The sequence below is a fragment of the Elephas maximus genome, chromosome 16 (assembly GCF_024166365.1).
Source record: "Elephas maximus indicus isolate mEleMax1 chromosome 16, mEleMax1 primary haplotype, whole genome shotgun sequence".
NCBI lineage: Eukaryota > Metazoa > Chordata > Mammalia > Proboscidea > Elephantidae > Elephas > Elephas maximus.
In genome coordinates, this window is record NC_064834.1 from 63,602,075 (window position 1) to 63,628,212 (window position 26,138).

Sequence of the window (26,138 nt, forward strand, 5' to 3'; positions counted from 1 at the left end):
GGTGTTCATGAATATTAGAAATTTTAACTTTGAGAATGAACTAGAATTGCTACATTATGATCTGTTGATTAAAAGAATTCATTGTGTAGCAATAGTGCCTAATAGTGTGACAAAATCAAATATTGTAGCTGTTATGCAATAAAATGAAAACCGTTAAAGTCCAATTATTTCCTCCTCCATTATCAGTACCATCTTCCACTTTTATGATACCTCCCCCTGAGAACCACATAGCTTATCCAGTTTTATCTCAAGGATATGTTGTGTGGAGTTAATAAATGCTAAAGTAAATCTAAGAGAAAGTATTAAACTGGGAAGCAAGTTTCAGAGTTCATATAGGTGTCAAAAAATGTATTTGTTTTAGTGTATTTTAGCATTGTTTATTATTTGGGTTTTTCTACCATGAAAGGAACATACAGTACATTTTCTGATGTGTGTGCCGTGAAATGAAAACTGTGCTGTAACATTGGCACTTTAACGGCTAACACTTCACTACTAGCATGGAAGTTCTCTCAGTGCAAGGACTTGATCTGGTTTACTGCCATATCCCCAGCATTTATACCTGACACTGAATAGGGACTCAATAATTATCTGTGAATGCATTGATTTTTCTGTACTAGACAACGGCATAACTTTGTATGGTAGAAACTGCTTTCAAAACATTTTTACTTAGGTTTTCTCATTTGATTATAATGACAATTTTATGAGGAAGGTAGGACAGATATTTTATCCTGTTTTACAAATGAAAAAAAATGTAGTTCCAGATAGACCTAGCAAATGATAGGATCAAGATTAGAATTCTTCACTGATTGTTTTATATCAATCATCATCATTCAATAGGTGCTTATCATTGTTGTTATGGGCCAGTCACTGTACTAAACATTTTAACTAAGTTATTTAACCCTTATAACATTTTAAAAAGGGAGAAACTAAGGCACCACAAAGTTAAAAAAACTTATGCAAGGCCACATAGCTAGAAAGTGTCGAAACTAGGACCAGGTTCAAGCAGTGAGCTCAGAGCCTAAGCTCTCAGTGTGGTGTAAGCACTGCTCTACAGTTTTTAGGATGTCCCTTTAAAAAGGTTGCCAAGATACATATGTGAGCCAGATAACTACCACAACCATTTCTTAATGACTTTACCGAATTCTTTGCTATTACAAGAAAACCCTGGTGGCGTAGTGGTTAAGTGTTGGCTGTTAACCAAAAGTTCGGCAGTTTGAATCCACCGGGCGCTTCTTGGAAACCCAGTGGAGCAGTGCTGCTCTGTCCTATAGGGTCGCTGTGTGTTGGAATTGACTCAACGGCAAGAGGTTTGGGTTTTTTTTTTTTTTTGCATGTTTGATAGATGTTTGTTGGATTTTTCTATTAAGTTTATACACCAGAGATAATTGTCATTAAAGATTATGGGTAAAAATACAATATAAGTGGGGGAAAAAGATATAAAATTAAGGTAGTCAGACAGAATGCCAAGATTGCAAGAGAGGCAGGTTGGTATTCTCCTATTACAGGATAAGGCACCTCCAAGGTGATGGAGAATGAATCTGAAAAAAATTTTTCCAGGGCAGCTGAATATTTGTCAAATTAGGACATACCTACTGTCTTATAAAAGGGCCTGCAGTCAAAGGAAAGCCTGAGCAATGCCAACCAAATGGGATGATCATGGAAGAGGAAAACCTCACTGGAATTCATCGGGATGACTTTTTAATCCTAGTATAAATGTTTGGAGGAGTCCCTGGGTGGTGTAAACAGTTAAGCACTCAACTGTTGTCGTTGGGTGCCGTTGAGTCAATTCCGACTCATAATGACCCCATGTGATGGAATAGAACTTCCGGGTAGGTTTTTCTTGGCCGTAATCTTTACAGAAGCAGATCATCAGGTCTTTCTCCTGCATACCTGCTGGGTGAGTTTGAACCACCAACTTTTGGTTAGCAGCCAAGGGCTTAACACTTGCACCACCAGGGCTCCTTCGCACTTGACTACTAGCCCAAAAGTTGACAGTTCAAACCCACCCAAAGGTACCTGGCAATCTGCTTTTGAAAAGTCAGTCTTGAAAGCTCCATAAGCACAATTCTACTCTGGAACACATGGGAGCTGTGTAAGTTGGAATCAACCTGACAGAACCAACAACAGCGTAAATGTTTGGAAATTCTGGGATGAAAACACTGTCTCCAGCGTGAGCTTTCAACTACTTGTTAAGGAGTGCGTCTCACCCTGACTCCAGTATCCACAGTTGCTGACAACATGCTACACAGGCACTAACCTCTGAGAGGAAAATAGTCTGGAGACAGTTCCAGAACCAATAAGCTACAGTAGTTACTAGTGTGAAGGTTACTTATGCAGAAGGAATACCTTAAAATCTTTTCTTTTTTTTTGCTAAACAGAGATTGATTTTCATATGCAAAATGGTGCCATAATGAAATAGAGATGGTACAGTAGAGTCATTAACATTATTTATAATCTGTAAAAACCAAAGTCTAAGAAACTCCTTAATGGTAAACAATGGAAGGACCTTTGGACGTGAACTCTTCTCCATCTTTGCTGAAAATTTGCTGGGGGTGGCCTTGTACAAATCACATCACCTCTTAATCTGAATCTTTATTGCCATGATGGCCATGTCTCATATGCCAGATTATAAATCACACCCTAATCATACTTAAGATACATCAGGAAAAGTAACAGCTTTTTATATTTTTTTAAATACATGAATTAAAATATGTCTGATGTTTAATATACACATCTTTAACATTAATTCTGTACTCATTGATTTTTGATACTTCTAAAGATTATTCTCACACTCACCAAATTTGCCTTTTCTTATTCAAATTTGCTTTTCCTTAGAGCAAATTGGCCAGGAGATGTTGGAAAACCTCAGTCATGACAGAGAAAAGATACAGCGAGCACGTGAAAGAGTAAGTTGAAATAATACACTCTTTTTAAAGTTTCAGTAAATGATTAGACATAAAATAGAGGGTCTTTGGGACATGAATGGACTCCTGGGTGGTGCAAACAGTTAACCACTTGACTATTAACCTAAATGTTGGTGGTTCAAACCCATCCCCCTTGGAAGAAAGCCCTGGCAATTTGCTTCCAAAAAGTCACACCCTTTGAAAACTCTTTGGAACACAGTTCTATTCTGTACACATGGAGTCACCATGAGTCAGAATCCACTCAGTGGCAACTGGTGATAGTGATGGGACATAAATACCCCAAAATTAACCTGTTGCTGTCAAGTCAGTTCCCACTCATAGTGACCCTATAGGACACAGAACTACCCCATAGGGTTTCCAAGGCTGTAAATGTTTACAAAAGCAGACTGCCACCTTTTTCTCACACAGAGTGGCTAGTGGGTTTGAACCACTGACCTTTCAGTTAGCAGCCGAGTGCTTAACCACTGCGCCACCGGGGCTCCTGGGACATGAGTAGTCAATAACAGTTACATAGTATAAGTACATACCAAAATGAGTAGGGTAGAAGAGGGATATAGAATCTGGGGAGAGAAAGAGTACGGGATGGAGAAAAGAGAAGCTGACTATATCCCCACCCTGGAATGCCCCCAGGTGGGTACTTTATTTAGCTCTATAGCTTCAAAGATTATTGAGGGAGATTTTTGAGTATGCCAAGTCTTTTAGAGCAAAAGCTATGAAAATATTGATGTTTCCTTCCATTCATTTTATTTCTGTTTATATTCTTAGGAATTTGCACATTCATAAATTGGAGATTAACTATCAGATGTATATTAAACTTGGTCAGCCCATGAGATATTTGCTTTTATATCCAGTTGAAGTATCTAGTTTAAATATCCTGGAATTACCTATCACATGTAATTTTCTGAATACAAGAATGTTCAGAGTTTGCGTAGGTGTCAAAATAGATTTGTTTCAGTGTATTTAAGCATTTTTATTATTTGAATTTGTCCTTGCCAGAGCTCTTTAGAAATAATTGAATTGCATGAAGATTTGTCTTATTTTGTTTTGACGCTGCTTCTCTCCTTCCAGCTTCGAGAAACAGATGCCAACTTGGGGAAAAGCTCCAGGATTCTGACAGGGATGTTGCGAAGGTAAGACCAAGGTAGGGACTTGTCTTCCTCTCTCTTTTTTTTAAGCTATGTTTTTATCTAATTGCAATTGGGCATTTTACAGGCTTCTGCACTTAGAGCTTTTGCACTAAGAGCTTCTGCACTTAGTGCCCTGTGTCAAGACCCTTTTGAAATGACAGAGCGCTGATATTAACTCTTGTTTGGAAAGGACACATACTGAGTAAATCAGATTAGAGAGATGGTTTGAGCTAGGGGGTTTATCTCAAGCTATGAGAAAAATTAGGGTTAAACATGAAGTATTTTTTCATAGCCTGAGGAAGGCCCCATGGCAGGAGCAGCCTGGTTTTATTTTCTGTTTGGATAGCCTCCTTCTTGGAGAGGGAATGTGGACCCGCCTTTTTCAGGAGCACAGTTGCTGTTGGCTTTGCTTTCTTTCTCTGTTCTTATTGTCTCTTTAAAGATACGGCGTTTGCGGAAATGCATCCGTTTTGTGCGTACTTAAAGATGATTTTGAAAACTTAAATATTTTCTGAATCAAATTTCACATGTGCTAGCAAACAAATGTTCATGTTTTATGTGTGTAACTAGCTTTTGGTTGTGGAAAATACTCTGGAGGGTATGAGAGAATAAGTGTGGCTAATAGTCTATATTCTATATTTTTTATTGTTCTGAATATTGGGGTCTTTTTTACTTAAGTATATTCAACATAGAATTATTTTACATCCAGAATCTACCAAGTAAGAGATTAGTGAGCATGACTTTCAAATTAGAGCTGTGGGTAGAAAAGTGAGTGAGGAATGTTGGGAGGGGCCTCTCTCTAGGACAGCATAATTGGAATTTTCAAGAAAACTTTCTTCATAGTTGATGCTATAGAGGCAACTGTTATTTAAAATAACTTAAGCCTTCCCTGATCTACAAACGATAATTTGCTCAAAGTGTGGGTTTTCTGTGTTAGAGACCTATTGCCTAAGACCCAATCGAATGTACAGGCCGTTAGTCTTCAAGGCTGATGTGATTTCTCCATCAGCCTGATCAGCCTCAAGTCGGAAGTTCCCAGGACACCCCTCCAGCCCAGACTGACCTGACGCCACATTGTCCCTTCACTTCGTGGGTGTACAGTCCCAACTCAGAACCCTAAACCACCAAATTCTCTGATTAAGAGTAATATATAAATGGCATAAGAAAAACTCAAATCCACAGAGAAGGGATGTGGCAGTGGAAAGGAATGCTTCAGTGCCTATAGACAATAAAAAAGAAAAAAAAGGGACAAAACCCCTATTGCTTCCCTGGGAGGGCCCCTGCGACATGAGCTGTAACGAATATTCTGCGTATGTCTCCATTTTGTCAAATCTCATTAAAGAGTCCTCCTGCTTTATGTCATTTGAGCTGTCCAGAAATCATTCATCATTTTTAGTGTAAAAAAAAAATCATGCAGTTATTTAAATAATATCATATTAATGTTAAAGTTCAGCTGTCATTTAATGGTATGGCTTAATCAGATGTAGCATTTAGGAAAAACAGTTTATTCGGGCTCTGCATGACTTTCAGGTTGGCAGATTCAAATAAGGATTTATGGGTTTCTAAACCAATGTATTTCCCTCCATGTTTCTGCTTGATGTACCGCACCCTTTTGCACAGGACACCGCAGACAGTTATTTCAACAAAAAAAGCATCTCCTCATATTGCGTTTGAATAAATTTGCAAGTCATTTATAGAGGGTGAAGCACAGACAACTTCTGCAACCTTTGACTGGGCTTTCTGAGGGAAATCAGACTAACACGGTTGTTTCATAAACCTACAGAAGAAAATTACTCTTGTGAAATCTACTTGGGGTTCTCTTTATAGGCAAACTCTGTCAGTCACTGACTCATCTCCTTTTGGGATACGTCTAGGGTAGGAATAGAAATAAAAAACCCCCAATGGACATCACCTTGCTAAGTCTGAGCCAAGGGGAACTCTTGAAAGTCCACCTGTGCATACGTGCAACATCGTTTTTGACTAGGCACAGCTGGGACCTTGGTAGCCACCAATGTATCCAGGTTCTTTTAATCAATGCCGCTACCTAAATGAGCCTTTTGGAACCCAGTGCAGATGGTGGTTTTGTTTTCGTTTCAAATTACCATCCCACATGATATGCAATTTTATTTTGGGCTCAGGAAAAGGCAAAAACATTTTACCAACCTCCTTACTTCATTATTTTTGGCTATTCCCTGGAAAAGCAGTCTTCAGAGAAATGGAACTGGGGTTTATTTACCAAAGACTTTTATTAAATGCTCCAGTTTGCTTCCTCTATTAAATCCCTCCCTCTCACATGGCATTCTCTCTTCCAGCTTTGGTGAGGTTTTATTTCAGAGAACCAAGCCACATTCTTTTACTCTGTGTAGCTATGCCATGTGTCAACAGGTGCTTCTCATTTAAGAAAGGTTGTAATATTGAGGGAAACCCAGTGGCATAGTGGTTAAGTGCTACGGCTGCTAACCAAAGGGTCAGCAGTTCGAATCCGCCAGGCGCTCCTTGGAAACTCTATGGGGCAGTTCTACTCTGTCCTCCTAGGGTCGCTATGAGTCGGAATCGACTCAGCAGCACTGGGTTTGGTATGGTTTTTTGGTGTAATATCGAACCATGTGCCCATCTGTCACTTTTACAAATGTATAAGAGAAGTGAACATCCTTTTTTTTTTTGCAATGTAGCTATTTACTTGTGTACAATGTAATCTTACTATTGTCATATAGAAAATTTTGTGCAGCTGATAATTAGATAGAGTTAACTACTCTAAAATATCCCAAACCAAAGAAATAATTTATTTAAAAGAAGAGTTACTGTTTGTTTTTAATTTTTTAAACTTAGATCATTAAATTTGTAAAATGAACGGAAGTGGCATGGGCATTTGACACCAATGTTCCACTGGTGTCAAAGTCTGTATGTATGTCCACTTGGTCATCTATAAGTGTGAACAAAAGCAGATGGGGACAGAAAGAAGAGTAATCATCAAAACTTAAGTTTATAAAATCCCAAACCCATTGGCATCGAGTCGATTCCAGTTCACATAAAATCCAGCAGCCGCCAAATGATCACTTACCACTCACGCTCTTTAGTCTTTGTATTAACTTCAGTTGAGGTAAACCTCTAGTATTTCCTCTCTTCCTTTTTTATTTCCCTCTATCTCTCCTTTGCTCCCTCCCTCCCTTCCTTCCTCCCTTTCTTGTACTTACTCATTTCCTCTGTATGTATTAGTATGTATTTAATGCCAGTATACCAGGGCTTCTTGGGGTTCCTCAAGTGAATCGATTTGATCCTTGCCTTCAGAGTGCTTCATTCTACCAGAGAGAGAACGTGTGCTTATAACGTGCTTTCGGAATTCACAAAATTCTCTGATTATCTGATTCTGAAGGAAGCAGTTAAAGATTCTGCAACTCCAGCTAATTATTGTTGATCACTAAAAAGGCCACCAGGAAAACAAATAAGCTAATAGAAAATGTGATTTAAATAGTTATAAAAGAGAAGCGATTTAAAAAATGAGGGAAATAAAGATGGTTTATCAAATCATAATACGAACAAGTTTGAAAGGAACTAAAATATGTAGAAGGTACTGAGACATATCTAGCTTAGGAAGACAGCAACAGTTTTAGCCACAAAAAAAGATTCTTCATGTAACTAGAGGACTATATTACCAGAAGAAACAAAATAAGAAGAAAATTGGTCCCTTCAAAACTATAATTGCAAAACTTGACATCAGAGTACAGATGTGGCTGATTTTCTGGAAAGTAATTTTTCTTCTGTATTGTCATGAGATGGAAAGCTACCTAGGGACAACCCATTCGTTTCCTGGCCCTACAGACAGAGTTTTAAATAAAGTCATATTCAGATAATAATGAAAATGGTTGTGAAACAAATGACCGTTCATATGGTAAATAGGGCCAAAGAAATGGATTTGTCATTGACTTTCATAAAATTTGATTATTATAATTGGTTGTCTTAAAGTGTCACAGATACACTGAGAGACCTAAATGTAACTCTTCATATATATGCATATGTCTGTGTGTATTATTATTATTATTTATTTTTCTTTTCCTCTGCATTTGACTGGAAAGTCTTATTAAATCGAACGTGCTGGCAGTCAGTGAAAATAAAAAATACAGTTTTTCAAGATTCTTAATCAGGAGATGAAATGATTCTATTTCTTTTTACCTCTATAGAGTTAATAATTTATCAGAAATAGTATCATTTGTTTCTAAAAGTATCTGGGTGCTTCCCCAGGGATGTAGCAAAGTTATGCTTTGAGAGCTCCATTGATGTAAACTTGGAGGAAACGTTACACCTTATGTCAGCCCATTTGCTGTATGTATATGTTGGCAAAATGCTTACAAAAAGTGGTGTGTAGAACATTTGAAAGAAAAAATCTTTTTCTGTGAGATCTCAATATCAAATAATTCCCTTTCCCTACACTACCGATGTTTACCCCATTGCCACAAATTAAAAAAAAAAAAAAAGAATCAGAGTGTTTCCTTTAAATAAGTGATTTTGTTTATTCTTCCAGCATGCATGTATGTAGTAACTTCTTTAGCATGTAGCTGCTGAGAGGTCTTTTGTAACTAATCTATAATATAAAAGAAGCAAAGAGCATTAAGTGTAGTTGACCCAGCTAGCACTATTCTTAGTCATAAAATACTATGTAATACTTGTATTTTTGTTGGAACTACTTCTGAGTCAATCTCGGGATTTATTACTACCAAATCGACACGAGGGCAATGGGTTGGGATCATTGCTGTCATATTTTACATTTTAAAGATGGTCTTGTCGCTTTGGTAGAGTGATGGGTAAAGGATCTGAAAAACTTAAATGTACTGTCAGAATGATTCCTAAGAGTGTCAAAACCAAACCCCTTGTCATCAAGTCAATTCCAACTCATAGCGACCCTATAGGACAGGGTAGAACTGCCCCATAGGGTTTCCACGGCTGTAAGGAAGCAGCCTGCCACATTTTTCTCTCATGGAGTGGCTGGTGGATTCAAACCACCAAACTTTCAGTTACCAGCCGAGTGATTTAACCACTACAGCACCAGGGCTGTTCTCTCAAGGGTAACCAAAAACCAAACCAAACCCATTGCCATCGAGTCGATTCTGACTCATAGTGACCCCATAGGACAGGGTAGAACTGCCCCATAGGGTTTCCAAGGAGCGACTTGGTAGATTCAAACTGCTAACCTTTTAGTTAGCAGCCATAGCTCTTAACCACTGCACCACCAGGGCTCCCTTAAGAGTAAGCATACCAGAAATACCAATGTGAGCTATACAGAAATGTGATTTTTTAAATAAACAGAGTTACTCTTAAAGAATTATGTCACACACAAATGTTTTTAAAGTTTCTTTAAAAATTCATTTTTTTTTCCCATTTTGCCCAGGAAACATTTTGTTATATTTTAATTGTTCATATTTTAATGTCTGAAAATTCAGCGGTAGAGAGTTTTTCAGACTTGTGAGAAAAATGTCCTTGAGAATTTACTCTCAATTTTTATGCGGTGAAGAGTATCTTCTCTCAACATGTCTTAGTTTTACATTTTCGCCCTTCCCTGTTATTTCATTCCTTTTTTTGGCCTGTTTTACTAATGATGTTCAGTAGGAACATTGGCCCCAGACCTGAAATTAGCGTAGCGAAATTTCAACCACTAAGATATTCCTCAGCTTTTAATCAAGTGTTTATTCTTTCAGAATAAAATGGTTGAATTTGCTGAAGATTCTTTGGACTTAACAGATTTAGGATTAGAGCTAGAGTAATGCTCTAGAAACAGAGGAATTTATTTAAATCTTAGTCTTTTTTGTGTGACTAAATTTATTGCTGTACACTTGTCTCGTTGTCTTTGTCCTATGACCTCTTCAAGGCTGACATGGGTGATGATTTTACTAAAGAACGGCTTTGGATTTCCTTGTCTATGTTTCTCTTTAATAACATTCTCGTGCCTTTAAATACAGAATTCTGGTCTCCTATTAAAAAAAAAAAAAAAAATTTTTTTTTTTTTTTTATCAGATACTTGAATTCAACATCTAAAGCTATATATCAGTGATAGCTATGCCAGCTGTACTGATTGAGCCCTAGACCTTAGGTAACACACATTACCTGATTTAACCCTTAACAGCTCTCTGAAGGAGCATCATCCTCTCGTTTTATCATATGGGATAACTATATTTAGTGACGTTAAGTCTCTACATGCAATCACATAATAGAAAGGAGCAGAATTATGATATGAACTGAACATATTTTTTTCTGACTAAATGCATTTTTTTTTTAATTTTTATTGTGCTTTAAGTGAAAGTTTACAGATCAAGTCAGTCTCTCATACAAAAACTTACATACACCTTGCTTCATACTCTCAATTATTCTGCCCCTGATGAGACAGCCCGCTCTCTCCCTCCACTCTCTTTTTTTGTGTGCGTTTCGCCAGCTTCTAACCCCCTCTACCCTCTCATCTACCCTCCAGGGAGGAGGTACCAACATAGTCTCAAGTGTCCACCTGATCCAGGAAGCTCACTCCTCACCAGCATCCCTCTCCAACCCATTGTCCAGTCCAATCCCTGTCTGAAGAGTTGGCTTTGGGAATGGCTCCTGCCCTGGGCCAACAGAAGGTCTGGGGTCCATGACCACCGGGGTCCATCTAGTCTCAGTCAGACCATTAAGTCTGGTCTTTTTACGAGAATTTGGGTGTGCATCCCACTGCTCTCCTGCTCCCTCAGAAGTTCTCTGTTGTGTTCCCCATCAGGGCAGTCATCGGCTGTAGCCAGGCACCATCTAGCTCTTCTGATCTCAGGCTGATATAGTCTCTTGGGCTCGTAATTAGCTTATGTCCTTGGTGTTCTTCATTCTCCTTTGATCCAGGTGGGTCGAGACCAATTGATGCATCTCAGATGGCCACTTGCTAGCGTTTAACACCCCAAACGCCTCTCTCCAAGGTGGGATGCAGAATGTTTTCTTAATAGATTTTATTATGCCAATTGACTTAGACGTCCCCTGGAACCATGGTCCCCAAACCCCTGCGCCTGCTATGCTGGCCTTCAAAGCATTCAGTTTATTCCAGAAACTTCTTTACTTTTTGTTTAGTCCAGTTGTGCTGACTTCACCTGTATTGTGTGTTGTCTTTCTCCTCACCGAAAGTAGTTACCTACTATCTAATCAGTGAATACCCTCTCCCACCCTACCCCCTGCCCCCCCTTGTAGCCATCAAAGAATATTTTATTCTCTGTTTAAACTATTTCTGCAGTTCTTATAATAGTCGTCTTATACAATATTTGTCCTTTTGCAACTGACTAATTTGACTCAGCGTAATGCCTTCCAGATTCCTCCATGTTGTGAAATGTTGCCCAGATTCATCACTGTTCTTTACTGATGCATAGTATTCCATTGTGTGAATATACCATAATTTATTTATCCATTCGTACATTGATGGGTACCTTGGTTGCTTCCGCCTTTTTGCTGTTGTAAACAGTCCTGCAGTGAACATGGGTGTGCATATATCTGTTTGTGTAAAGGCTCTTATTTCTCTAGGATATATTCCAAGGAGTGGGATTGCTGGGTCATATGGTAGTTCTATTTCTAGCTTTTTAAGGAAGCGCCAAATCGATTTCCAAAGTGGTTGTACCATTTGACATTCCCACCAGCAGTGTAGAAGTGTTCCAGTCTCTCCACAGCCTCTCCAACATTTATTATTTTGTGTTTTTTGGATTAATGCCAGCCTTGTTGGAGTGAGGTGAAATCTTATTGTAGTTTTGATTTGCATTTCTGTAATGGCTAATGATCATGGGCCTTTCCTCATGTATCTGATAGCTACCTGAATGTCTTCTTTAGTGAAATGCCTGTTCATATCTTTTGCCCATTTTTTAATTGGATTATTTGTCTTTTTGCAGTTGAGTTTTTGCAGTATCATGTAGATTTTAGAGATCAGATGCTGATCGGAAATGTCATAGCTAAAGACTTTTTCCCAGTCTGTAGGTAATCTTTTTACTCTTCTGGTAAAGTCTTTGGATGAGCATAGGTGTTTGATTTTTAGGAGCTCCCAGTTATCTAGTTTTTCTTCTGCATTGTTAGTAATGTTTTGTATACTGTTTATGCCATGTATTACAGCTCCTAACATTGTCCCTGTTTTTTCTTCCATGACCTTTATCGTTTTAGATTTTATGTTTAGGTCTTTGATCCATTTTGAGCTCATTTTTGTGCATGGAGTGAGGTATGGGTCTTGTTTCATTTTTTTGCAGATGGGTATCCAGTTATGCCAGCACCATTTGATAAAAAGACTGTCTTTTCCCCCATTTAACTGTTTTGGGGCCTTTGTCAAGTATCAACTGCTCATATGTGGATGGATTTATGTCTGGATTCTCAATTCTGTTCCATTGGCCTATGTATGTGTCATTGTACCAGTACCAGGCTGTTTTGACTACTGTGGCAGTATAATAGGTTCTAAAATCAGGTATAGTGAGGCATCCCACTTCATTCTTCTTTTTCAGTAATGCTTTACTTATCCGGGGCCCCTTTCCCTTCCATATGAAATTGGTGATTTGTTTCTCTATCTCATTAAAGAATGTCTTTGAAATTTGGATCAGAATTGCATTAAATGTATAGATCGCTTTTGGTAGCATTTTTGTAATGTTAAGACTTCCTATCCATGAGCAAGGTATGTTTTTCCACTTATGTAGGTTTCTTTTGGTTTCTTGCAGAAGCGTATTGTAGTTTTCTTTGTATAAGTTTTTTACATCTCTGGTAAGATTTATTCCTAAGTATTTTATCTTCTTGGGGGCTACTGTAAATGGTATTGATTTGGTAATATCCTCTTCGATGTTCTTTTTGTTGGTGTAAAGGAATCCAAGTGATTTTTGTATTTTTATCTTGTATCCCAATACTCTCCTGAACTCTTCTGTTAGTTTCGGTAGTTTTGTTACGGTTTCCTTAGGGTTTTCTGTGTGTAAGATCATGGCATCTGCAAACAGTTAATTTTACTTCTTCCTTGCCAGTCTGGATGCCCTTTAGTTTTTTATCTAGCCTAATTGCTCTGGCTAGGACCTCCAGCACAATGTTGAATAAGAGCGGTGATAAAGGACACCCTTGTCTGGTTCCCGATCTCAAGGGGAATGCTTTCAGGCTCCCTCCAATTAGGATGATGTTGGCTGTTGGCTTTGTATAAATGCCCTTTATTATGTTGGGGAATTTTCCTTCTCTTCCTATTTTGCTGAGAGTTTTTATCATGAATGGGTGTTGAACTTTGTCAAATGCCTTTTCTGCATCAATTGATAAAATCATGTGATTCTTGTCTTTTGTTTTATTTATGTGATGGATTACATTGTTTTCCTAATGTTGAACCATCCCTGCATACCTGGTATGAATCCCACTTGGTCATGGTGAATTATTTTTTTGATATGTTGTTAAATTCTATTGGCTAGAATTTTGTTGAAGATTTTTGCATCTAAGTTCATGAGGGCTATAGGTCTGTCATCTTCTTTTTTTGTTGTGTCTTTACCTAGTTTTGATATCAGGGATATGCTGGCTTCATAGAATGAGTTTGGTAGTATTCCCTCCTTTTCTATGCTCTGAAATACCTTTAGTAGTAGTGGTGTTATCTCTTCTCTGAAAGTTTGGTAGAACTCTGCAGTGAAGCAGTCTAGGCCAGGCCTTTTTTTTGTTGGGAGTTTTTTGATTACCTTTTCAATCTCTTCTTTTGTTATGGGTCTATGTAGTTGTTCTACCTCTGTGTTAGTTTAGGTAGGTAGTGTGTTTCTAGGAATTCATCCATTCCTTCTAGGTTTTCAAATTTTTTGAGTACAGTTTTCCATAGTAATCTGATAGGATTCTTTTAATTTCAGTTGGGTCTGTTGTAATATCACCTATCTCATTTCTTATTTGGGTTATTTGCTTCCTCTCCTGTTTTTCTTATGTCAGTTTGGCCAGTGGTTTATCAATTTTGTTGATTTTTTCAAAGAACCAGCTTTTGGTCTTGTTAATTCTTTGTATTGTTTTTCTGGTTTCTATTTCATTTAGTTCTGCTCTAATTTTTATTATTTGTTTTCTTCTGGTGCCTGTGGGTTTCTTTTGTTGCTCTGTTTCTATTTGTTGAAGTTGTAGGGATAATTCTTTGATTTTGGCCCTTTCTTCTTTTTGTATGTGTGCATTTGTTAATATAAATTGACCTCTGAGCACTGCTTTCTCTGTGTCCCAAAGGTTCTGATAGGAAGTGAACATATTCTTTTGAACACAATACACAGAATGTTTCCAGATGCCAGTCTACAGGTCAGGGCCAGGCCAGGTTTTACTAGCTAATGATGAAATGAGAAGAATAAGGACAAACTGGCGAGCTTTCATTATGCTAATTATCATCGTTATATGGTCTTTGCGTTATACTTCCATTTCTTCTGCGAAATAATTTTGCTAATAAACAATTTCCTGAAAATAGCCAATTGCTATGGCAATTGGAAAAACAAATACTTAGAAATACTAAACGTTGGCAATCATATGTCAGTCTTCCCGCCTCTCCCACCTTTTACATTGTACTGGTCCCCCACATTTTATTGGTCTGGGAAAGCCAGAATTTTCAGAACCTTTTACTCTGCTTAACTGTGTTCTTTGATAACAAAGAAACTGCTGCTTCTGTGCTCACAGATACCTCCTAGATGGCAAGCACTGTTCCAGGCGTGTGGCATAGCTTGTTATTTAAGAGTCATGATGACTTTATAAGGCAGATATTATTCCTCCTATTTTAAGAAATGAAGGAACTGTTGTTAAATACCACCCAGGTATACATAAATAGTCTGATGCCAGAACCTCTGTTTTTCCCACTCTGCTGGACCTTTCTTCGCAGAGAATCAGTATCCTCACAGATAGTCAGATAACCATATTGGATGGGCAGGCGATTGTTCTTCAAGGCAATGAGCAAACCCTACCAGGTCCCACTATTTAGGATGGGCCAGACGGCTGTCTGTTTGCTCTGTGTACACACACAAGCTACTGTCTACCAAAGGAGTCCCAAGTGAGTGTATTTTTAATAAGTCTTTTTGAATTGTTTTATTTTTGAGTACAGACTGGGTGGCATTAACTAGAAGTAACAAAAAAAACAATATGTGGCAGGAGGATTTATAATCTCCCTTACTTCCAGGGTTTAGCAAGATTCATTGTTAGGAAATCTCATTTTTCAATTTTAGCTATCTAGTGCTGCTATAACAGAAATACCATGAGTGGATAGCTTTAACAAACAAATTTATTTTCTCACAGTTTAGGAGACTATAAGTTAGAATTCAGGGTGCCAGCTCCAGGAGAAGGCTTTCTCTCTTTATTGGCTCTAGAGGAAAGTCCTTGTCTCTTTTGAGCTTCTCCTGGGCAATCTTCTTGTGCTTGGCATCTCTCTTCCCATCTCTGCTTTGCTTGTTTAATCTCTTTTATCTCAAAAGAGATTGACTCAAGATAAACCTGATACTAATCCTGCATTATTAACATAACAAAAACAACCCATTCCCAAATGGGATTATAACCACCAGCATAGCAGTTAGAATTTACAAGGCATTTTGGGGGGGAACATAATTCAATCCATAACAGTATCTAACTCTGTATCACCTGGAGCCTTAACCTCTTTGGAGAAAACAGTCCTTGGTTTTGTTTAATTATTCAAAATTTCTGCATATGCATCAAGAGGCATATGCCCTAGTGGATAAGAGGTATCCTCTCCTTATGCTCCTGTCTCTGTGATGGTGCCCCATTCTCCCTCCCGACTCTGTGACCCTCACACAACAGTGCTTCCTGTGCCCCATCTATCCATCCTCAGAACCAGGAATCCTCCGAATTCAGACTTTTTTGGCTCTCATTTAGACTCTTTAGAGAGGAGCCTCTTAGTTGGTCTCTGTGCCTCCTTTCCTTCTTTAGTTCTAAACATTACTGGGCAATTTATGTTCCAAATTATGAAAGTAGTACTGTTTCCTCCCTGCTTAGAAACCTCCCATGGTTCCCCACCCTTCTTAGTCCAATCTCCAAGGCCTCCCAGTGAATTTCCTAGCCTTCTTTGCTGCTACTTCCTTCATATAGACACTGTGTCTTTAGTAAATGTAACTACTGCTTATCTCCAAAACTGGCCTTAACTCTGGACTAATTCTGTACCTTTCCTTTTTCTGTTACCTCTGCCTGGAATGCCTTATCCCAAATAGGGTTTTATATATCTCCCTATAATACCGTGCAACAACAACAACAACAAAAAAAAAAAACGTGCAATGAGCTCAAAACAAATAGACGAGAAAATTGGGGTGAAAGAAAAATAAAGCCAGGGAATCATTTTACTGCCCCCAAATAGGGACTTTCAACAAACTCCTGTACAGATAGAGAAACCAAAAAAACCAAATCTATTGATACATAGGTTGAAAATTTCCTAACTAAAATCAAAGCAGGAAACACAATCATAGGACCCACCCAAACCAAAACCAAACCCATTGCCGTCGAGTCGATTCCGACTCATAGTGACCGTATAGTACAGGGTGGAACTGCCCTACAGGGTTTCCAAGGAGTGCCTGGGAGATTCGAACTGCCAGCCTTTTGGTTAGCAGCCATAGCTTTTAACCACTACGCCACCAGGGTTTCCATAGGATCCACAGTGCTTAAAAAATAAAAATAACCTTTAGTTCAGGTTAAGCGTAGCCTTTCTTGCCACTGAGACGGACCCTTGATAAAATGGCCTCTGGAGAATGAGTTTTCCATTTAACTGGCTCTCTTCATGATCTTCAGATCAAACCTCTTTTGATTATCAGCTGCTCGTGGTCAGGCCCCTTGTATTAGCACAATGCCACGTTACCATGGTATAGGTCTGGTCACTGGATGATTTTTGGAGAAGGGCCAAGAACAGTTTCAGAGTTACTTATCTAAGTTCACATGAGTCTAATTAAGTTGAAACATTGCAGATTTTTATGTATTGCACTTTGGTGATGTATAAACATGTTCATTCAATGATTAAATAAGTAACTTCATAATAATAGCATATCTGTGTCCATTATTTAATCACAATAGAAAGGCATCTTATGTTTTTTCTAGATCGTGAGCTACAATTTGACCTAATTCTTGAATTACCTTTCTTTTATAATTTTCCTTTTTTCCTTAGGATAAATGTTATTCTTTAATGTGATGTAGAATATGAAGGGTGCACTTTACCTTCACCATCAATGCCCTCTTTGAATGCAGCCTTGAGCTGTTAACTGAAAACAAGGAACCCTAGGCCTTCCTTATAAACAAATAACGGAGCCCTCAACACCCCCTTGTAAATGGCTATTTATTAACATATACCATCACCAAACAACATTTTACAATCCCAGGCCCCCACACCATTACACCACTGTCTGCTCCATTGTAAGTTGAGAGAGACCTTTGGCCATCTGCTTCATTGAATGCTCGAGGCAGTGAACAATATCTGAACTTTATAAATCGAGTGTCAGGGCTTCTCTCTTCACAAATCTCCCCCTTCTTCCTCTGCTGCCACTGCCGCCACTGCCACCACTGCCACCATATTTTTTTTGTTTGACCGCTCACATTGTAAATTAGCGTATTCACACATCAGCTCTCCATTTTAAAAGGCTCACTGTGTTACAAGATGGGACAAAGCAAGCTCAGTAACAGCTCGTGCGCAGTGCAGGTGGTCGCGCTAGCTGCTACCCAGATCAAAAGTCAAACAACTGTGAATCTTCTTTTGAAAGTTCAGCTAGGGAGACAAGGCGAGGCTTATCTGCACAAACAAGAAAGAGTTATAGATATACATCACAAATGCATGAGAACAAAAGGGGGTTTCATAATCTTGCAGGGTAAGAAAACCCTTACAATTCTGAGGGCATTTCAGAAATATGTGGCTCGTATTTTTTCCGTAAAATTAGTCTTTTATTATGCAACAACTGATAATTGTTACTTGCACTTTGTTGCTATCCCTAAAGTAGCTAAGAATTTTTTTAAGCCACCTCTAGGACAGGAAATGGTTCCTCTTCATGGCTGCATTTTATTTTTCAGCAGCATTTAAGGACAGACTCCTATTTATACCACACAAGCAGTTTTGTATGTCGTAAACAAAGTAAGTGGCTGAGAATTGTGCTTTCCCAGAAATGTTTTCCAGGGAAGCCATAATAAGAAACAACTGTGTATATCTTGAGAGTTTATCATCTAGGTATTGAAAAAGAATTCCTTGCTCATCTGGAAAGAAGCTCTGTTTTTAAGGAAATATATCCAAAATCCACAAGTCAAATTAAAATGTTCTTTTAAATCGCGAATGTTGGCCACCTTGCTAGTAGTAATTGTGGTTGTTTTCTTTTTTTTGTTTTAAATTGTCTGTAACATTTTTTGACAAGATAGAAGCTGAAATGACAGGAAGCATAATCATTTCTAAAAACATTTTACAACCCCAGTATCCTTTTTAAAAAGGCTCGTGTCTTCTTTCGTAATGTTTTAGGAAGAACTTTGGAACTAAAGTATGGATATCAATGAGGAAAATGCCAGGATAGTAAATTTTACCACACTTTTAAAAAGAGGGTTGAAGAGACTTGGCATTATAAAAGAACAGCACACTAGTTTCCTATACAGTCATAGTTTACATAGGAGAAAGCCATGCTAATGTAATCTTCTGATCACTTGGTTATTTTAAGATGAGGGGGGAAAATCATAAACTTTTTAATTCCCAAATCAGTTAAAGATATCTAAATCTGTCCCCAAGTGCTTTCATGAAACCATACTCTCTATCTCAAGCCATAGGTGTGGTCCCTATCCAGGACTTGGCTTCAAGGAATCTCTGTACTACTGGAGTTATCTGAAATTTTTTGTGTATATGCACAGATAAGCACCTTTCTGAGAATTTTCCATAAACTTTTCCATTAAATTTCCATAGAATTTTCCATTAAATGTCCATAAAATTTTTGAAAGAGTGCATAACCAACCACCAAAAAGTTGACAAGACATAATATAGAACTATGTACAACTTCCAAGCTAAATACAATTTAATTACTCTGGATCATTTGAAATGTGTTAGCCTACCAAAAAAACATCGTTTTGAATTTGTCCACAAAGGCCAACCAGAAACTGAGAATGCAGGGATACCTTCTTTGGAAAGTCAGACCATTTATCAAAAATTAGTCTCTAAGGACAGTCATAACAATTCTCATTTACGTAGGGCTTTGTAATGCACAGTCACATACATTATTTCATTTAATATAATCTTAAGAACTTTGAATTGGTAGTGTCCTTACTATCCTTTATTACAGATAACCGAGACCTGCAGCAGTTGAACCTTGCCCAAGGTCATTCCACCAGGATGAGGCAAAACTTGGACCAATACCCCTCTTAGTAGTGATAGCATCAGCAATATCTTCTTCAACAGCAAATGTTTGATGTTTAGGTGTAAAAGAGAATATGTTAGGCACTGAGTATTTAACAAACTCAAAACTCTATTCACAGATAGCTTAAAATCCAATATGGGAGCCTGAGCTTACCCATTTTAAGAAGCAACAATGTATAGTAACTTACTCTGAGTGGTAAGTGAGAGATAAAGATGACAGGAAGAAGGACTCCCTGGGGCCTAGGTGATCAGGTTAATTGCCATGGAAGCTATGGCAGGTAACCTGGCCTGAACATTATTGCTCAGTTTTTAACCAATATATGGAGTATGTTGTTTCCCTTTTTATGTCAGCTTCAAGGCAAAAGTTCCAGAAGCAGAATTTGATTCCTGGGGGTTGGTGTTGGAAAGATCTATTTGGATGCAACTGTTGAGTGTGCATAAGAAGTTAACCAAAACTTGTAGCCTCATCTGTTCCTAAAGTAAATATGATAACAGAACTTCACTTGTACCTTTACCTTAAATATAAGCTTATTGAGAAATTACAAAAAAAAAAATTGTGATGTAGTTTGAGATATCCTTGAAGCAAATAACAAAGGCTTGAAATCACCAAAATAGTCTCTAATTATAAACAATTATGAAAACCTTTGCACACAGTGTGGCCCAATTTTAGGTAGATGTTGAGAATGTTTATGCACTTGGCTAAAATTCCATATTTCTGAAACTTTATAGCCTTTCAAATTATGCTACATATTGACTATACAAATCCCTATATGATTTATGAATGGATACAAAGAATGTGTATTATTTTGTTGTGGCATATTATTTATTTGATAAGTGTATCATTTAAAAATACTTAAATTTTCATGTGTTCCAGGTAATTCTTTTTCATCAGATGGGCTTATAGAAATTTAGTTAGTAGAAAACTTGCCCCGCCAATAAAGAAATGCATTCATTTTCTATTCCGTATGCATGATCTGAAGCCATAGCCTTTTAGGTCTTTTAAGCTATTTGTTCAAGGCCAAGCTATTTATTTACGTGGATAATTTTTTAAAGCTTCTGTATAAAGGAAAAAAGAACATATTATTTATTCACTGGAATTTGTATGTGCCTTGAAATTGCGTAGATAAAGTATTTTCAAGCTCATGGATCTGGAGGAGATAAAAGGTTTCTTATTCTATAAGGCTTTGTGTAAGCTTTTCAAATGTACAGTTTTCTCATAGCTGCAGTTTTTTTTTAAAAAAGCATTTTTTACTGTTATAATTGGTGTTCAGTGTGGGCATCTCTTTTTCCTTTCCCAAATTAGATGTTAAATTATGTGTATTTTAAGATCATTTTTATTGCATGTTTCCTCTGGATTTTATTAGTTTTCATGTTAGAGAAATTAATTTACCAGTCCTCATTTTTAGTATGGAGCAACTATTTAATATGACTTTGAGTGGAAAACCCAGAAGTCAGATTTAAGAGACAAAGAGTCAAAAGTATAACTTGATTTTGCAAAACATAGGTATAAATACAAAATATTATTTCCTTCCCCTCCCTTAAGAACTTTGGGTCAGCCTGGTAGACTGTGAGGAGAAGAGACATTTTTGAACTCTGGGGCAACTAGATGCAGACCAGATTCTGGGTGAACATTAGCTGCTGTTAGCTCTGTCATGTCAGGGCCAAGAAACAGCTTTCCCTGGCTGGAGCATTCCCAAGCTATCACAGCCATTAGACAGGTGAGGAATAAATATTGTAGAATGGTGAGACATTTGAAGAGCAAGCTCCTGATCCCCGGGACCCAATTTGGATGGGCTTCAATTGGAGCAAACAGGTGTTCCTGGGAGGAACTGTCCTCAGATGGATGGGGGTGTGCCATTCTTTCACACACATAAAAAGGGTCCCTTTCCTCTGCCCCCAGAAAAATCAGAATTAACTACAGCTTTTTTTTTTTTTTTTTTTTGTCTTTTGAAATGGAAAAAGATAAATAAAAATATGACACCAGGTTTTGGCTCTGGCTGGATTTCCATGGAGCATGCAGTCTGTGATGAATGATGAGAATTCTGGAAGCAAAGCGTTCTTGTGGTTTTCAACATTGGAGATGTTTCGAAAGCTGGGTGAACGCAAAGAGCCTTTTTACCAAAGGATGCACCTATAAGAATAAACTTACCTTCTGTTATTCATTTGTTCATTTACCAGATATTTCTTGAGCACTTGCTATTTTCTGAACACTTAGCTACATGTTGGGGATAGAGTGTAAGATATAAAAAGGGGGCTTAGCCTGCCCTCAAGGGACTTAGCCAATATTGTACTAATTAATAGTAATTGGTGGGTTTGTGAATGTAAGCCTGAGTAGTCTGAAATTTTGGATAGACAGTGGTTGTTGGTATCAGAAAGTTTTGTTTTTTTGTTTTTGTTTTCTGTAATGTCACCAAATTGAAGATAGGACAAACATGTTTTGTTTGTGGGCATTCTTTTTTATTATTATTATTGTGGTAAAAATACATGTAAGAAAGTTTGCCATTTTAACCATGTTTAACTGTACAATTCAGTGAAGTTAATTACTTTCACCATGTTATACTATCGTCAACTATTATCCATTTCCAAAAATTTTTCATCACCCAAAACTCGGTACCCCTTCAGCAATAATTCCCACTCCTTCCTCCACTCATTCTCTGGTAACCACTATTAAACTTTTGCCTCTATGCGTTTGCCTATTCCAGGTAATTCATGTAAGTGGCATCATAAAATGTGTTGTCTGTGAGGAACCTATAGATGTTGAGCTATTTATTATCTGTTGGCATTTAGTGTTTTAGAGTAGTAGAAAGTATGGGACTGCTAACCGAAAGGTTGGTGGTTCAAAACCACCAGTGGCTCCACAGGAGAAAGATGTGGCAGTCTGCTTCCGTAGAGATTTACAGCTTTGGAAACCGTATGGGGTTGCTATGAGTTGGAATCAACTTGACAGCAGTGGGCTTGGGTTTTGGTAGTGGTGTGAAAGAGCCCTGATTGCACAGTGGTTAAGTGCTTGGCTGCTAACCAAAAGGTCAGCAGTTCAAATCCACCAGTCGCTCCTTGAAAACCCTACGGGATAGTTCTGCTCTGTTCTGTAGGGTCGCTATAAGTCTATAGGGTCACTGTGAGTCAGAATTCACTCGACGGCAATGAGTTTTTCAATGGGTAGTGATGTATTTGCTGGTTTAGCTTGTTTGTTTTTTAATCTTTGCAGTTAGTTTTGCCAGGATGAGTCTGTTACTCATTTTACATGGATCACAAGAACTTTGAATCTGCAAATTTGGGTTTTCCCTCCACCTCTGAGGCGTTTTCTTTAATTGTGCCTTGGATTACTTCTATTCCACATTTTCTCGCTTCTTTCTCAGAGACATTTGTGATACTTACACTAGACCTCTGTTTTATATCTTTCATATTTATTGTGTTTTTCATCACTTTTGTCTGTTCTTTTTCTTGTCGTTTCAACTTTATCTCCAATATCATTGGTTCCCTTTTTGGATGCAGTACTCTTTGCTGTTAATTATGTGAGTTTTAATTCTGCTGTGGCATTACTGGTTTCCCTGAAATCTTTTCTTTATTTCACTTGTCCTTTCCTCTTTTAGCTTTTTTTTTTTAATCTCACAGGTTCTTACCTTACAGTTCTTTCTGCCTTTCAGGTTATAAAGACTCTTATCTTCTTACTGTTTTCTTGAGGATGCCAAAGAATTTTCAAAACATTTTTTTTTCTTTAGTACATAAGTTTGAGAATTTTGTTCATCTTCTGAATCTTTGGGGTGTTGTTTCTGTTCCCTTATTATAGTATCTTCTTCCATAGCCCTCGCTATGAATCAGAATTAACAGCACACAACAACACCACTGTTTCAAGGAGTAGTCTCTGAGTGATGCAAACAGTTCAGTGCTCAACTACTAGCCAAAATGTTGGCGGTTTGAACCCACACAGAAGTACCTTGGAAGATAGGCCTGGTGATCTGCTTCCAAAAGGTCATAGCCTTGAAAACCCTGTGGATGAATTCTGTTCGGCACACCTGGGGTCACCATGAATCAGAATTGACTTGACAGCAACTAAGTACAACAACAATGTTTTGAAGTTTTTGTTTAGTTTGGTTACTTTTTAAAACATTTTATTGGATCTGCACATGGATGGCAGCTTTATATGTGCAGCCGTATCCCAGTTCTTTTGTTGCTGGTTATTTTCACCTAGACTGCTTTGTGGGAATGAAATGGGACTTCTTTCTCCCACTCCCTGACTCTGCCATGAAAAAATGCCCATTCTTTGTGTGCACGACTGTCATCCCCTTTCCATCTTTACTGTCCACCACATGCACACAGACACATGTATGAAGACCACATTTCCCGGGATGCAGTGCTCCACGTATCTTCCCTATCACTGTGCAACTTTGATTGATGCTTCTGGGAACACTAGTTTATTATTCAATTTTAAAAAAGAAACAAGATGGAGAGTGTGGAGAAAGAGGAATGAATTTAGCAGTCCACGTGCCTTGCAAGTTGCAGCATCCACACGTAAGAGAGACAGCATCCCCATTTCTGGTTGTCGTAGACCTTGTGTTTTTATCTAGTGGGAGACTTTGTGGAGGTGGACAATGAAAAATGGTAATTCTACAAACATATGCAAGGCACTTTTCTGGGTATATAGGAGTAGAGGCTAACTCTTACGTTCAAGAAACTCACATTCTAATCAAAGAGAGGAGTCCAGAAGAAATGCTCATTCAGATGGATGGTGATCAGAAATCTCAGTGCAGTTCCCAGAGTTCTAAGATTATTGCCAGCTTGGAGGAATCAGGGTGGGTTTCACTGAATACGTGGCATGGATTTTCCCAGGCAGTTAGAGGGATTCCAAGCTGAGGGCACAGCATGAGCAAAGTCAGGATGGCAGCATCTTGCAAGGCAGGCATAGGCAGATAATTCAGATAGACTCTTTTTTGTCAACTCTGATTTTGCCTCTTGTTTTCAGATGTTTCAGTTTCGGCAGAAGAGTCAGGCCATTTCACAATACATGCTTGCAGAGCTTGGCTGAGTGATAGTGGCCTTACCGTATAGGTTTCACTTTCTCTCACCATCATGAGTCTTTATTGGGCATCTACTATGTGATCTGGACAGAATGAACCTTATTAAAGGCCAAATTCTTACATAGTTTTTATGTATTAATGTTTCTTTTTGCAAGCTCTTATATCCTCTTGATTATCGCTGGTTCCACAGTGTTTTTCTAAGGATTCTGAAAAGGTATTCCAAGCACAGGTGGCTATATGTATATATATATGTGTGTATTATATGTAGAATAAACCACTAACAGGTGAGAAGGAGCCCTGGCAGCACAATGGTTAAGCACTCAGCTACTAACTGAAAGGTTAGTGATTCAAGCCCACGCAGTGGTTCCACAGGAGAAAGACCTGGAGATCTGCTCCCAATGATTATAGCCTAGAAAACCCTATGGGGCAGCTGTACTCTATCACGTGAGCTTGCTATGGGTTGGAACAGACTAGATGGCACTCAACAACAACAACAAAAAGTGAAAAATTTTTTAGCAGCACCATGCCATCAAAAATACCATCCTGTGCCAATGCCCAAAATGTCTCACATTAGTGCTTTTTCTCTTGATCGTTAGCCTTTGCTCCCTCTTCAGGTCTGTAGGGGTGACACAGTAATCCGCTCACTCAGCTCTGCTGCATGTGACATAACCAGGTTTTTAGCCAAGAGCAGGTTGGCCTGGGCATAGAGGGGAGCTAGATTCTGAAGGACCTGAGGAGGCCACAGATGGGAGATCTGGGTGGGCTGGTGCCAAATTCACAACATTGCCTGATACTGGCCTGAGCATGCTACTACTGTTCTCTTTTTTTTTCTAAGCAACATTTTTGCTTTAATAAGACTTGAAATATTTAACCCAGTTTTGCTTTGGGGAAAAATGTATTAACCATGTGTCTTGTCAAGACAATCGTTTTTTTAAATGTTTGAGAATGAAAGTCATCTCCAGGCACTGGAGTTCTTTCTAGGTGCACATCTGCCTTGTTAATCGAGTTCTCTGGCTTATATTCTTTCCATTTGCACATGGAGATGCTTAACAGCCAGTTTTAGAAGGAGCGGCTGTCTTCCTCAGCAAGACTGAAAAGTTGACAAAATACTTGAGTGTACCTGGCAGGGTTATGCAGAAGACCTTGGTGTTTCAAATCCACGAGAAGAAGAAGTGTGAGCACAGTCAACACAGACAGTAACTGATGGTTGACGGTGTAAGCCGCATGTCCTGGCTGCAGATCAAGTCCACGTGACTGCTTTTTCTTCTCCCGATTTTTATGTATTCCACAAATAATATTGTAAAAGCAAAAGACAACAGCATTTTTATAAAGAAAAGAAAAATCACTCATAACACCACAATCCAACACATCTACTACTATCATTTCTGTTTTTTTTTTAGACTTCATTTGTATGTTGGCATTTTTCTTATGTGATTTTAATTCTAGCGTAAACACAATTTTAGGTTTTGCCTTTATTTTTAACTTAACAATATAACTTGCTCTGTTAAAGGGTTTGATATCATAGTTACTGCTTTTTTTTTGGTCAAGTAATTATGACATTTATGGAGGTTCAGGAAGAGCCAGCAGCATGTGCTTGGCATCCATTTGTTTGTTTCAGAAAATTTAAGGACTAACTCTAACATGTCCCAGAACTCTACAGCCTAATATTTAAGAGTACTCTGAGTTTTGAAAGGAGCCCTGGTGGTGCAGTGGTTAAGAACTTGGCTGCTAACCAAAAAGGTTGGCAGTTCGAATCCACCAGCTGCTCCTT

At 38.2% G+C, this 26,138-nt stretch overlaps 1 protein-coding gene across 14 annotated transcripts in view; it reads left to right on the forward strand.

Annotated features, from left to right (window-relative positions):
* VTI1A (vesicle transport through interaction with t-SNAREs 1A) overlaps nucleotides 1-26,138 on the forward strand; it is a 378,820-nt gene that overhangs the window by 212,653 nt on the left and 140,029 nt on the right. For 12 of the 14 annotated variants that reach the window (XR_007513468.1, XM_049855518.1, XM_049855520.1 and 9 more), the window contains 2 exons: nucleotides 2,836-2,906; nucleotides 3,993-4,054. Coding sequence is in view for 13 of the 14 variants with exons in the window: in XM_049855509.1 (XP_049711466.1) it covers nucleotides 2,836-2,906; nucleotides 3,993-4,054 (133 nt within the window). In the remaining variant the exon portion in view is untranslated. Of the gene's footprint in view, nucleotides 1-2,835; nucleotides 2,907-3,992; nucleotides 4,066-26,138 lie in introns of all 14 variants that reach the window. The other 2 variants (XM_049855517.1, XM_049855523.1) reach the window with 1 other exon arrangement.